The 14,683-nt window shown below is 51.4% G+C and overlaps 1 protein-coding gene across 1 annotated transcript in view; it reads left to right on the top strand.

Moving 5' to 3' along the window:
- Positions 1 to 1,309: 1,309 nt before the first annotated feature.
- PRKG1 (protein kinase cGMP-dependent 1) overlaps positions 1,310 to 14,683 on the top strand; it is a 374,310-nt gene continuing 360,936 nt past the window's right edge. Inside the window, exon 1 of the mRNA XM_048311091.1 lies at positions 1,310 to 1,866. Within this exon, the coding sequence (XP_048167048.1) occupies positions 1,601 to 1,866 (266 nt within the window). The 5' untranslated portion in view covers positions 1,310 to 1,600. The remainder of the gene's footprint in view (positions 1,867 to 14,683) is intronic.

The following is a 14,683-nucleotide window of genomic DNA, read 5'->3' as shown; positions in this document are numbered from 1 at the left end:
TTGGCCGCAGGGATGCTCCCAGCCTGAGGATGGGGCAGCTCCGAGCCCGGAGGTTTCCAACCACGCGTGAAAGGCTGGAGGCACAGACACAAGAGTGCAAAAACACCCCACCACCCCCACCTCCTTAAAGGAAAGAGAGGCTGCTAATTGATTTTTCCACCTTAATTTAATACTCTATCGGTACAGCCTTGTCCTCCAGCTCAGATGCTTTGCCCTCTCCTTGCCCTGTCCTAGCAGACAAGGGAGTCTGTCCCTAAAGCTTCGGCACAAGATTCCGTGGGTTGGGATGTGGACCCCGAGTGGTTCCTGGGTGCCCTGAGTGCCCAAGGCCTGGCTGTGGGGGCTGGGAAAAACCCTCTCCCCCTTCTTGCCTGCGGCAAGGGGCTCCTGAAATCCCTCCTTGGAAACAAGAGCGGTTTGGGAGGGAAATGTGATAAGGGAGCTGATGGTGCCCTTTGCCAGCCGGCATTAAAAATTCATGTGCATGATGGGCTCTTCCAAATAAGTCCGGGAAGGATGAGTTCCTCCCTCCCTGGACATGCTGGCAAAGCACTCCGGCTGCCTCCCCCCTCAGGTGCCGCCAGGGCCCCAGTGTCTGTGCCCGGGGACGGGCTCTGCTCCCTCAGGGCGTGGGGTGCAGGCTGTCCGTGCATGGTGGGATGAGGGACGCCGAGTGTCTGGGAAGCTGCGTGTCCCACGGGGTGGTGGGGGTTGGCTGCCGTGTGCTGGAGGGTGCCCTGGAGGGCAGGGAGCGGGAGGCAGCCAAGGGGGCACTGGGAGGAGGGCAGGGAGCAAGGAAACCTGGTGGGGAGGGGTGTGGAGTCCTGGATGGGGAGGGAGGCAAGTAAGCGAAAAGGGTGGGATGTGGGGAAGGATGCTGGCTGGGATGTGGCGTGCCCCAGCCATGAGGTACACGGGATAATCTGCGCAGGGAAGGATGGCGGGAGGCGTGTAACGTGCCCAGATGCCCTGCCAAGGTGGGTACCCAGGAGAGACCAACAGGGGAGTGCTGAGGGTAACGCAGCCTGGAACGTGGCGTGAGGACAGGGGTGGGATGCTGAGCTCCTTGCGGGGCGGGATGGGATGCGGAGCTCCCGAGGGGGAGAGCCGGGGTGCTGATTTCCCGGCGGGGAAAGAATGGGATGCTGAGTTCCTGGAGGGGGAGGAATGGGTTGCTGAGCCGCCGGGGGCCGGGCCGGGCGGGCCGGGGGGCGGCTCCACGTGGCTCATTAGCAGGAGGCAATTTAATATTTATGAAGTGTTCTTGTTTGAATCCCAAGTCTTCGGCTCCAGTTACAAGGAGCTGCGTCACCCTGCGATCACATGGTAATTGTTGCTATTTCCAGGATCCCAGCCTCGCAGAGTGGCACAAGAGCTCTTTTCCCTTTTCTTGTCCTTTTCCCCCCGCCGTCTTTTCCCTTGTTTGCCGCTGGTGTCGGGGCTGTTTTCGCTCGCCGTTCAGCCGGCTCGGCGCTGGCCGGCGGGCGCGGGGCGATGCCGGGGCCGCTGCCCTGAGCCGGGGCGGGCGCAGCCGCACCCCCGCCCCTGCCCCTGCCCGGGAGCCGCTCCATGAGAGCGGGACCGGCCCGGCACCCCCAAAATGACCGAGCTGGAAGGGGACTTCACCAAGCTGCTGCTGCTGAAGGAGGAGCGGATCAAGGAGCTGGAGCGGCGCCTGGGGGAGAAGGACGAGGAGATCCAGGAGCTGCGGCGGCGGCTGCACAAATGCCAGTCCGTGCTGCCGGCCCCCAGCCCGCACATCGGGCCCCGCACCACCCGGGCGCAGGGCATCTCGGCCGAGCCGCAGACCTACCGCTCCTTCCACGACCTCCGCCAGGCTTTCCGCAAGTTCACCAAGGCCGAGAGGTACGGACGGCACCCCCTTTCCCCCCTCCCGCGAACCCCGTTCCCGAGCGGGGCGGCCGGGACACCGCATCCCCCCGCCTGGGATCCCCGGCACGGACCGTGCTCGGGGCGTGGAGCGGCTCCGAGCCGCCGGGAAGGAGCCCTGCGGGGGATCGGACAGTCCTCCCTCCCTCCCTCCTTCCCTCGCTTCGCTCTTCCCTTCCCCGCCGCGACTCCGCTGCGGCTCTCGGGGGATGCTCGGCCGGAGCGCGGGAGGGCGGCGGTGCCTTCCCGGCGCTGGGAAAAGTTTGCGGCGGGGCCGGGAAGTTGTTCGGTGGCTGCTCGAGAGCCGTCAGCACCCCCGGCAGCGCCGTTCCCGGGGCAGGTGTTGCCTCTCGCTCCGGCCCCCCTCTCCCGACCCCTTCCTCCCCAAAAAGCAGAGCCCACGCTGCTCCACCCGCGGGCTTTGCACCGGTGTTTTGCCTCCTGTTATCCCGGTGGGACTCGCTGATCCTGGAGGACTTTTTCCACGCTAAGGATTCTATGATTCTGTTCCCCTACGCCGGTGTGTCAGGCACCCACAGAGGGGTTTTTTGGGGGAAGCATGGAGTCTGCATCACTCAGCCGTGGGGTCTCAGGGACTCTCCTGCTTCCGTACGTGTGGGAAAACTGGGGAGCGTGGTGCTGTGCTGCCTTCTGGGGAGGTTGATGTGATGGAGAAGTTGTGAGGGTGTTGAGTGCGGTGGAGAAGCTGTGTGTGAGCACAGCGGTCACCCTGCTTTGGGCAGAAGCTGTGGCTGCTGCTTCTTCTTCTCGTGTCCTCTGTGCACAGCGATTTATTTCAGCAGAGCCTTTCCCGACGGGATTTGCGTGTGTGTGGGTGTGAATCCACAGTGCTCGCCTCAGTCCACGTCCAAACTCCAGCCCTTTCCTCCTCACCTGCCGCTCGTTAACGAGACTATTGCTCAAACGACGAGCACTTGGCTTTGGGCTTTCTTTAATTAATTATTATTCTTTTCCCTGCCTGTGGTGATTTAATAAAGCAAACTGCTGTGCCCACGAAGGTGTGTGAGTGTGAGCAGAGCATGTCCACTCGTCCTTCCCCGCGGCAGCACATCCCTTTGCCCCCCTGCCCAAGGCAGAGGCCAGGTGTTGTGGATGGAGAAGAAACCCACGTCCAACTTTTCCTTTTGCTGTTGGTTGTTTTGGAGGCAGTGATCCTCCTGAGCCTCATCTACCACAGGGAAGGTGACAGTGACCTGGCACCTGTGGTGAGGGCAGGGACCCAGTGCCCCCACCCTGTGTAATCACTTATTTAGAAGTTGTTAAACCTGCTCATGGCTCTAGCGAGGTTTAGTCCTGGCCTGAGGCTTTCCCGTGCTGTTCCCAGGTTGGGCAGCTCCAGGAAAAGCTGTGTCCATGTGATGCTGTGAAGGTCGTTTGTCCCATCCTGCACCGTTCCCATCATCCACAGATGATGTTTCAGTGGGCAGGAAAAACTCCTGGTGGGGCCTGTGGGCAGTTCCAGGCTGGAACTCTGTCCCCTGGCATCTCTCATGCCTCAGCCTCGCTCATGGTAGCCATGACAATGGTAACCAAGCCAGTCTGGGACTGCTTTTGGGTTTTAATTCTTATTTCTTCCTTTAATTCCACTTAATTCTTCTCCCATCTCGTTGCTGGGAGAGCGGCGGGCGGCTCCGTGGTGTGCTGAGCACGTTGCACCCACAAGCTCCCTTTTACCCCTGTTTCCCCCCAAATCCCTCCCCACCACGGGTTAGATCGAGGTGTGCTTTCCTAGCAGTGTCTGGGTCCTTGATCCAGTTCCAGGGTGCTGTCCTGGGATTGGGGAGCACAGGGCTGTGCTGCAGAGGCCTGTGCCAGGAGCACGACGAGCTCTCCCCTCTCCCGATGCCGACCGGAGGCAGGAATGGCTCTGGCTGGTGCCAGCTCCCCTCAGCATCCCCGGGGCTTTCTCTGGCTCTGGCACCTCAGGACTGCTGACAGCACTCGGCTGATTTATTTATGGGGGAGCTCATGTACCTCCAGCAGCCTCCTGCCTGCACTCCAGCAGCAGCAGCAGCATCCCAGCTCTCCCTCATGCAGGTCCTCGGCTCCCTGCGAGGCTGAGGATGGGGAGCACCTCTTTTCCAAAACCCACAGGCAACTTCCAGGCCATAAAACCCCCAAGGGGATGTTCAGACCCGTCTGTTTTCAACTGAATGCCGACAGAAACCTTTTTACCTGAGACCAACCTCCAAACGCTTTCTCACCTCTGAAGATAAAGATGTAGCTATCGACAATATAATTTGGTTTATTTAGGGCACACTTGTGTGCAATACACACTGACATGGAAAACTTCAAGGAGTTGAAAGCAGCAAACTACAGGATGACAGGAACTCAAACAGGGATAAATCCCAGCTGAAAGCAGAGAATGGGGTTTGTTTTAAATATGTTGTGCCTCTTGTAACGCATATTGTCACGTCCAGCAAGGTCAGAGTTGCAAAGAGTTGCAGAGATCCAAGGAAAGGGGATGTGAAACCAGAAATGTGTTGAAGGATGTGTTATCTTCGGTCTGGATGTGTGTCTTTATGCTGCTGTTCCTCCTGATAACACAGAAATACAAATTTTAATGGCAGAAAGCATTGCTGTATTGATGGCCAGGTGTATAGAGCTATCCATGTATCTACAATCAATCTGTAAATTAGATTTTCTTTCAAAATAGCCGCTTTCTGTGCCTGTTGTCAAAATAATTCCTCCCCGTCATTCCCTGATCCGTTCCTGCCAGCAGAGATTTGAGTTGAGAGAGGAGCCCCACTTCTTGTAAATGATTCCTTAATTTATTTATGCTCAGTGAGTTTTTACTCGCTTTCACCCACAGCCAGGGAGTGTTTCAGATCACACCAGGCCTCGGGGCTGTCTGATCTAGCACCTGCCAGTCCCTTATGGCAATCCAAAGAAGGAAAACCAGCTTGTCCCTGTTTTTCCTGGCGGGGTGGGAGCCATCCGTGGATGATGCAGCAATCCAGGCACTTTGCTAAAGTGATCCCCAGTTGCTAAGCAAAGGCACTGCAGATGATCAATGATGCACAAAGTAAATGCTGAGGTGTGGCAAAGCCGGGCCTAAGAGCTGGATCAGCCCTGCCTGTCCCTGCACCCAGGGGTGCTCATCGGTGGCTCCTCAGCACCCAGAGGTGCTCTGTGCCCCGGGAGTGATTGACCTGAGCCATAATCCCACCTCAAACCATCCTCCCGGGAAATTCCAGTGGCTGCCTGCCTTAATTTCGAGGCACAACATCTAATTCCAGCTAAATCCTGCTTATCTGGGGTGAGAAGCTCCCTTCAAACCTGGGCGGCGCAAAACGACTTTGGGAACGTTTTTGGAATAGTGACTGAATCTTTGCTGTGCCAGAGCCGTGCCTGAAGCCCTGGCCCTGCAGGCAATTCCACTTTTTGTGTGTGGTTATTCCTCAACTTCCCAAATGCAGCTCGGGCCATGCCATCCCGGGGTTTTTCCACGCTGCTTTGAGTCTGGCACAGTGCTGTAGGCTCAGCAGCGTTTGAGACAGATGAGTTTCCCCACGCTGGTCCCGGTAATTTACCCATCCTCCTTGGCTCCCTAACTTTCTCTGCAACTTTTGAACAGATTTCCCCCCTTTTCTTACTTTATTTCAGGAAGCATTTGCCACAAGATGGCAGTGGGGCCTAACGTTTAAGGCGAGGTATTGGGGTGTATTGTGGTTTCAGCCTCCCAGCCCTGGACCAGTACTCCTGCAGGTGGTTTTCCAGATAAAATCAGGCATGAATCCTTGCTTCTCCTGCTTCCACCTTCCCTGAGGTGTTGGGGGACGCTTTGCTGAGGGACTGTGATCACTCAAGGTGTTTAAACTCAGGGTTAAAGGCTTTGGGTGGTCTCTGTGGTACCGGGGATAGAGGATTGGAGTGGATGCCCTTGACTTTATGCAGCAAAACTTGGGCTAAGCTGGTGTTTGCTGATGGCTATGGCAGGATCAGTCCATCTCTGGGGTTTGGGTCCTGCCCAGGCCAGGACCAGCCATGACCAGAGTAAAAACTGGGCAGCCTGGGAGGTCTTCAGTCCAAAACTCAAGGCAAAGTCACCTTTAGAGCTGGGCCAGGGCTGCCCCAGGCTAAAGCAGAGACGTCCTGCACAGCCCTGTAATTCTCCATTACTTTTCCCCCCCAAAGCACTTTTGTCTCACATCTCCACCACCCCTGGAGCTGCTCTGTCGATGGCCTCCACGCCCTGAGCATGGCAGGAGGGATGTTCCCCCTCCCTGGAGCCGTGTCCTTCCTCCCTCAGCCCCTTTCTGGGAACTGAGCTGCCTGCCCGCGTTAATTTAGCCATGATCTCATCAGCTGCCAGCCACTAAAGCGATATCGATCCTGCGCTCAGCCTGCCCGTGAAAAACAACCCAGCTGCTTCCCCACTGCCTGGAACCACCCTCCCTCGGGGCCTGGGCAGCCTGCAGAAGGGGCTTTTGCCTCACCTTTTTACTGGTGGGAGACAAGTGTGTGACACTTCAGCCTTCAAACTAAAGAAGGACAGTTTGGGACTGTCCTCTTGCAATATTTGACACCACTCAGCTATGTCTGAAATAGTTCAAACAGGGAGCTTTTGCTGGATCCGAGTCTGCTCTTTCTCTCTGGAAGGGTCAGCATCGCTTTGCAAAGCTCAGAGGAAGGATAACAGTGATTTTGACATTAATTACGACTCTAAAAATGCCTCTCTTCCTCATTTACCCATCCCCAATCCAATCCCAGCCGCTCCCGATGCGCTACAACAGCAAATTCCTTGGATGCTTCAGGCCTGGGTGATCTCCACCAAAGATCAGAAGGATTTTATTAGCTGGAATTATATTGGCAGAGGAGGAATTAGCGCTGCTCTCGTTGCTTGTTGTGACGGGAGCGCGTGGCTGCTCCAAGGGAGGGAAACACAGAGGGGATTTGACAGGGTTGTTTAACTTTGGGGAGAGCTGGAAAATATTCCAAAGAGAGGGATGGCAATGGGAGACAGACTCGTTGCTCGCTCCTCCCTGCTCTTTTGGATGGAGCAGCTTGTGGCACGAAGCAGTGGAGGGTATTGAGTGAAGATGGAGGGGACAAGGGGGTTGTCACTGTAGGGAGAGGTGTGACATCAGCCCCTCGAGAAGCCCAAGGTCAGACAAATAAGCACGGAAGGGTTTTAGAAAGGGAGAGCAGCAAATGTTTATGGTTAATCAATGGAAATAATTTCCTGTCTTTTAATTTTTAATGGGCTGAACTCACTGCTCCCCCCCTTCCCTGGGCATCGCTTCCCTTTGGTTTACAGGAGACCTGAAAATCGAGCCAGGATGGGGGGAAATTTGGCTCCCAAAGGGCATCAAATGGTGCCTTTCCACTGGGTACAGCCTGGCGTCCGTCTGTCTGTCACCAGCAGCCCTGCTGATCCAATCCACCTCTTCCACTGTATCCCTCCGGTGCCTCCTCACGGGCACAGTGGCATCACTGCCAGGGCAGCACAGCAAAAGCACCTAAACTCAGTTTGCTCTTCCACCTCCTGCAGAAATAGTGCAAAACAGGTATTAATTAACATATAAACATCTGAATTTTTTTTAAAAAATGATTAATTTATATATAAACATGTGAAATGAAAGAAAAATTCAGTTATTCGATGTGATCCCTGGTCCTGGTGAAGAAAAGAAGGGCAAGATGGCAGGATTATCATTTTTCTGGGTGGTTTGGGATGAAAACTTGGACCCTTTGGCTTTGCTGCGTGTTTCTCAGTTGTACCCCGAGGAGGGGCACCCACATCCCAAGGCTGCCCTCAGCAGGAGTGGGACAGGCCGGGCTGGGCAGGGAATGAGGCAGTGCCCATCCCTGGCTGACGCAGGCTCCGTCCCAGCGGCGTCATCCCAAATTCTTTCTTCGGCCTATTTTTAAATGCCTCAAGTCAGAAGGTTTTTGGAGCCTCCCTTGGGGCACCAAACCACAGGCCCAGAGATTCCCAGGCAGCTGCCAGATCTCTGCATCCCCCACCTTCCCTCTGCCCGGAGCTCTGCTTCCCAATCCCTGAAAACCTGGTTACATGTGGGCTCTGAACCTCAGCTGTGCTCCCAGGCAAGGCCACCCTGAACTGCTTTTCTCTCCCAGATCTTTGATTGGACTGGATTTATAAAAACACAGAAAGTTGGGAGTTGGGATTGTGCTGTTTTTCTGCAGCAGCTCGTGGGTGTCACTTGGGTTGGAGGAGAAAAAGGGTCCTGTGTCCCTCTTGCCGCTGCGTTTTTAAAAGTGGCACATGGATGTGGTGATGTAAAACTGCTTGGCCTTATTCACTCTGGATTTGGCCTATTTTATATAATTTTTGTCAGGTTTTTAAGATCATTTTTGTCAGAATTTTTGTGTCACTTTTGTAGGAATTGTTCTGTCACTTTTGTCAGAATCGTCCCACGGAAAAGGTAATTCTCCAGTGAAAATCCCCCCTGGGTGGTGAAGTCTTATCAGAGTAAAATGGTACAGAAAGGACTAAAACAAAAGTCAGAGTGCCTCTTTCCTAATGAGAAACTTCAGGAAAAATCCTTCCCAAGATACCCACTTGGTTGTGGAGCTGATGCAGGTCCTGGAAAATCTCTAACAGAGCTTGGCACGGGGCTTCCTGAAGAGCTTTCCCCTCTGCTGTGACCTCCTGAGTGGAAAAGATGAGGGTTGGAGGGCTTTTTTTTAATAGATTTTTTTCCGTGTCTCGCTCATGGGTGTTCTTGGAGCATTTTTGTTCCATTAGTAATAAAACTCTGTAGTCACAAACGAGGAAGAGGAGGCTAAAAAAGGAGGGAGGGAGGCTGAGCTCAGGCCGTGGGTGGTGGCAGGAGCTGGGATGATCCTGGGGACCCCCAAGCATAAATTATTAAGGTAATTTTAAATTTAAAATTCAGTTTTTGGATTAAATTTGTGTTGGGGGCTGAGCCTGAGGGTTGTGCAAATTGCTGCAGGAGAGGGGGAGAAGCTCTCTGAGAATGGGATATGGGTGTAAATAGATTTGGCAGTGATTCTCTTGGCTAGTCCTGGTTTTGAGACATTTTAAGGTGTGAAATGGGGTGAAAGCATCCAGCTGATGGCGGGAAATTAATGACAGGCTGGTGGGGTGATGGAAAACTCAAACAGCAGCCACAGGGGGAGAAAACAAAGGATTATTTAATATAAAATGCCCAGAAGGAAATTGTGCAGCTGGGAAACAGGTTCAGGAGAAGTATCTTAATATTTGGGATTTCTGGCCCAAAGTTTGCACTAAAGGAGGCTGTGATTGATTGATTGATTGATTGCAGCAAGCACAGCAGAATTGGAATCCTGAGTTGTTTTCATTTGCATTTTACTCTTTCTTGGGAGTTTCTATAAAATCCTCCCAGGTGAAAAACCACCACCAGGATTTCAAGTATAAAAATTCTGCTTAAAAAAAAAAAAACCAAACCAAAAAGTTCTGTTGAGCTGTTTGCAATAAGGAATCAGATCCTGAATCTCGGAATTCCACTTTCCATTTCTGTATCTGCCCTGTATTGACAATATTTAACTTTTTTTAACTTGTTAATGCTTCAGTTTCTGAGGAGCCGTGCTCTGTATTATTTTTCCTGTGGTGTGTGGAAGTGGGAAGGATAACTGGGAATAATTCTTTGAGACCCCAGAGAACTACACCCAAATCCTCTGAGTGCCTCAACACAAAATTTTGGTGCTTGTAATTATTAAGCCAAAATTTCAACTTTAAGAACCGGGGTCTGTGGGAAAAGCAGGAAGTGATCCCTTAAAATTGCATCCCAAAGGTGGCTTCCAGCTGGGCTGTTTTTAAGGAATGTCAGAAGTGACTGTGGAGCAGGGAAAGAGGCAGGGAGAGACACTTGGGTAGTTGCTACACTTATTAAAATGTGTCTTTAAAGAAAATCAGGAAGCTGGAAGCAATAAATACATCCAACGTCCCCTCTTGCTCCAGCTCATGGGCTTTTTGACATTCAAGAGAAAATAAATCCGTGCCTGTGGAAATAGGGCAAGGTTCTGAAGGTTTGGAGGAGTTTGGAAAGGCAGAATGGAGGAAAGCTGGGAAGGAGCTTCCAGGAGGGTGCGGAAAGCACCGGGAAGTTGCTTGATCTGGGAGAATTTGGCAGCGCCAGGGCTGTATCTCGAGGGGGGTTTTGCTTCCCATCTGCCAGCCCACCCAAACCAGTCTGGGATTCTGCTTTTTCTGCATTTTGTGTTCACCCGTTTCACAAAGCCTTGAAATGGCATTTCTGATGCCCATTTCAGCCTGCATGGAGGCAGGAAAAAAATCCCCCAAATCAGCTCTCAGAGGGGAAATTTTCGTGGAATGACAGTGAGAGTGTGTTCTATCAATAGACAGCAGCCACCTCCTCGGCTACCTTGTTGCTGTCTTCTCTGTAGTTCAGAAAAGGACTGCTCAATATTTAAAAAATTAAACGACTAAAATGAAAGCAGCATAAAAGGTGGTGGTTGTGGGGTTCCCCCCTCACCCCCCATTGATTTTCATGCTACTTTATGAAATCTGTGTCAAGTAAAGGGTAAAATCTCCATGTTCCCTTTCATCCCATAATGCAAGGCTGGGCTCTCCCTGCCAGGAGCACGTTTCTCACTTTGATCTGCAGGTTTATGATCACATGCCCAATCCAGGCAAAAGGCTGGATTGCCTTTTGGGAAGCACAGACCGGAGCAATTGCTCTCCCCTGCAGAAACCCTGACTTTTTAAATCTTCTTCCCCACATTTCTCAGCACTGCTGGGGCAGAGACAGTTGAAGCCGAATTGAAATTTGTCCCTCCCCTCTGTGACATTAAAATAATCACTTAAAAAAATAAGAATTTCAAAGTGTTTTATCTTTTGATAGGAGAACGCTCATTGCAACTTCAACCAGAAACTTGTTCCTCTAGGGGAAGATGTTGGGAAAATACAGGTTGAGCTGGTGTGGGTATTAGGAATATGAAATTTTTTACTCCATAAATCCATATGTTTGGAGGCAGAAAAGCAAAAAGGGAAGTGGAAATGGTGCCATGGGTCAACTGAAGGCTGGTTTTAGGGAAATTTTGGGCTCTGATTTATCTCTCCTGAGTCTGTGCAGCCAAATCCATCCTAAAGCATGAGTTGCAGGGACCATTTGATTTTGGGACAGTTGTGTCTCACACACCCAGTTCCTGCTGCTGCTGCTTGCTGTCTCTTGCACCTTTTTGGCTGGGTTGACCCTTAAATTGTAGTTTTTACTCTGAGATTAAAAGCAGGTACAGCTGATTCCCATATTTTTTGTTGGGCTGGTTGATTTCTATTTTGGGGAGCCTTCTCCTTCTCCTTCTCCTTCTCCTTCTCCTTCTCCTTCTCCTTCTCCTTCTCCTTCTCCGTCTTTCTCCTTCTCCTTCTTTCTCCTTCTCCTTCATTTTGTTGCCAAATATTCAGTAGCGAAAAAACAACTCTCTTTTAAAAGCTTTAAATCAAAAGGAAAACACAGGGGGAAACTTGACATGGAAGTTTCTATGCCGTGGATCTCCCCAGCCAGCTTTTCTTGGATGTCTCCTGCCCAGGCAGCCCATAAAAAGTCCACTGGAGCTGGTTTCGCCCCAGTGACTCCTTTCCTGACCCTGCTCTGAGCCTGTGATTCCCTGGGAACTGGAAGCAGCAGCTCCCTGTGTGGGTGTTGTGCTCATGGCGTTCACAGGGTGAGGGGGAACACTGAGCTGATAATTCCCTCCATCCCCATTCCAGCCTGCAGGAAGTTGGGCTGGCGGCATCTGTAAATCCAGAGTGTGACCCTGATTTGGGGAGAGAGATTTAAAATCACATTTGTGGCTGCTTCAGAGCCCTTCTGGCGGGGCTGGGAGATGCTGGGTGGCAGAGGATGAAGGGGAAGCGCTGCAGCTCCATCAGTGGGAATCTCAGCCCCCAAAGGGGGAATCTCAGCCCCCAAGGGGGAATCTCAGCCCCAAAGGGGAATCTCAGGAGGTCGCTGGGGCCGGCCGTGCTCATCCAGCCCCGTTTGCAGGAGCTGAGCCCGTGGCCTCTGTGCAGGTTTTATTTCCACTGGTGCATTTCTGTCATTAATAAAATCACCCTCTTCCCATCCCGCTCCAAACCCTGCCGGTGACCGGGGCGGCCCCGCGGTCCCTGCGAGCTGCAGGGAACATTAATTGCCCTAATTGCTCTGCTTTAAAGACTGGTTCCACATTTCCAGCCTGAATCTGTCAGCTTCCCGGCCCAGCTGCTCATCCTGCCCTGGCTGTTTGCTGTCCTTCCCACGCTTCTCCCGAGCGCTTTTCCCTCACTTTTAACCCCCCTGCGCCAGGAGGAAAACCCCTGGAGCTGGAGATGCTCTCAAGGAGCTCGAGTTTGTGACTCAGCCACTTCCCAGCAGCCTTTTGATTGCATTACATGGCTGCAAACGCTTTTCTCAGCCCAGCTTGCAGGTGATTTAATAAAACTTGCTAAGCTCATTCCACGAGATCTGTTTTCCATAGGGGGCCCTGTGGGTTGGCATTTGTTGTCTCGCCTTAATTTTTCCAGCAATTAAATGGAGGCTCGTGCATCCCAAAGGATGGGCAGGATTTGATGTCAGGCTGACACAATTACCTGTGGGACTTCATTTACCTGCTAAAATCCTGGCCGAGTGTTCGCTTTCCTCTGGCTCTCCAAAGTGGATTGTTTTGCATTCCAGAACTCAGCAAAGATCAAGAGCAGAGCAAACTCAGTGACTCTCTGGCCCGCCTTTTATTGGAAATTTAAAAACCCGCTGTGTAAAGACCTGATCCATTCTGTTTTCCAGTATTTTGGCTGTCCATAATTCATATCCTCATCTGTGTTTTATCTGTTAAGGTGCTGACCCATGAGATCATTTTTTATCCAGGGACTTGCCCAATATTTTCCTTGCTAAGGCAGCTGTGACTATGCGTTTAGTGCCCCATCATGTGACTCTTCCTGCCCCCCTCAATTAATGGGAATGAAGTGAGATTTGGGCAGTTTTACTGTGCTGCTGATGGGCAGGAGGTTTTTCTTTCCAGCCCATGCTGCCTGGGCAAAACTGTGCTAACACTTCCGTTTAATTAGACAAAATCCCTCCTCATTTTATTTTATTTTATTTTATTTTATTTATTGTATTTTATTGTATTTTATTGTATTTTTATTTAATTGTGTTGTATTTTTGTATTTTATTTTATATTTTATTTATTGTATTTTATTGTATTTTTATTGTATTGTGTTGTATTTTATTTTATTTTATGGTATTTTATGTTGTATTTTATTTTATTGTATATTTTATTTTATTTTATTTTATTTTATTTTATTTTATTTTATGTTTTATACCTTTCCTCTTAGTCTGAGGCACATGGTCCAGGGAGCAGGGGTGGTCTTTGGCCTGGAGAACATCAGGATTGCCACGAGTGTCTTGCTGAGGACATGAGGATGTTCTGGTGATGTTTCTTCTGCCCTTTTCTCTCCGCTGGTCCCATCCCAAGCGCTTCTCTCCCCAGTCCCCATCCTAAGGGGCAGATTTAAGGAGCAGGATTTGAGGGAGAAGCCGAGGTGCTGCTTCAGGCTGCTCCTTATTGCAGCAAAAGGTGCCTGAGCCTGGTACCCCCTAATGAAACCGGGGAGGGAATGATTTCCCACTGTGGGGGGAAGCATTTTCCGCTGACATTATCTCACTTTGGCCTTCAGACCCAACACAGGGATAATGGGGTAATTACAGCCCGATTTGATGTGCTCAGGCATCACTTTCATTCCAGACAAACGTTCCTGGAGAAGGGAAATGTCATCCCACTGCTGGCTGATCTTGAAAAGCTCGAGGTGGTCGCTTGCTTTTGCCTCCCCAAGTCCGGTTTCCCCTCGTGCGCATCTCCAGCCGTATCCAGGGTAATGAGTGTGTTTATCAGGGGGATAAAGCAGGCATGGACCCTCAAAAAAATGAGAATTTACTGATCCCCAACCAGTAAAAGTGTCCAGGAGGTTAAACAGAGTTTTGTCTTTTTAAGTGTGCTTCTCATTCAGGAGCACTGGAGGAAAAATCAGGCTGGAAATGAGGAATGGCGCAGGTTTGTTTGGGACTTGGAGCTTTGGCATCTCCCAAAGAAGGTCAAGCCCTGTGTGGAATTTTATTGCTCTGCACAACTCCCTGACAAGAGGGGGCAGCCAGGGGGATTCCGGCTCTGCTCCCAGGAAGCAGGGACAGGATGAGGAAATGGCCTCAAGTTGCTCCAGAGGGAGTTTAGACGGGATAGAAGGGAAAATTCCTTCACCAAAAGGGTGGTCAGGCCTTGGAAGGGGCTGCCCAGGGAAGTGGTGGAGTCACATCCCAAACCTGTGGATGTGGCAGCTGGGGACGTGGGTTAGAGGTGGCCTTGGCAGCGCTGGGGAATGGTTGGACTCAATCTCAGAGGGGTTTTCCGACCTTTAGGATCCTCTGTGGAGGATGAACCACCAAGCCCTAAAAACCCTGGCCTGTTGGTAAATGTTCTGATTTGGGCAAATTTAGAAATATATCCTCTGAGAGAAGGCAGGTCACAACCAGTCCTCCCCCACCAAGTTCGGGAAAAAATAAATTTTCCTCGGAGGAAAGTGAAAGAGATAAAAACTGTTTATTTAACAAACACACAGGAAAAGGATAATAATGCTAAATAATAAAACTTCTGGCTGTGGAGAGAAACCTGGGGAAATTTCCGAGTCCTTCCATAGATCTCTCTCTCCCCCTCCTCGGAGCTGGGACGGGGTGGTGGGCCCACCTCCAGGGCCAAGACCTCGGTGGAAATTCCTCCCGATGTATTCTGATGTTGAAACCGTCCAGCAGAGCAAAAAAAATAAAGGAAAAAC

This window comes from Corvus hawaiiensis, chromosome 8, assembly GCF_020740725.1.
Source record: "Corvus hawaiiensis isolate bCorHaw1 chromosome 8, bCorHaw1.pri.cur, whole genome shotgun sequence".
Classification (NCBI taxonomy): Eukaryota; Metazoa; Chordata; class Aves; order Passeriformes; family Corvidae; genus Corvus; species Corvus hawaiiensis.
Note: the sequence above shows the minus strand (reverse complement) of the source record. Positions and strands in the feature narration are given on the sequence as shown.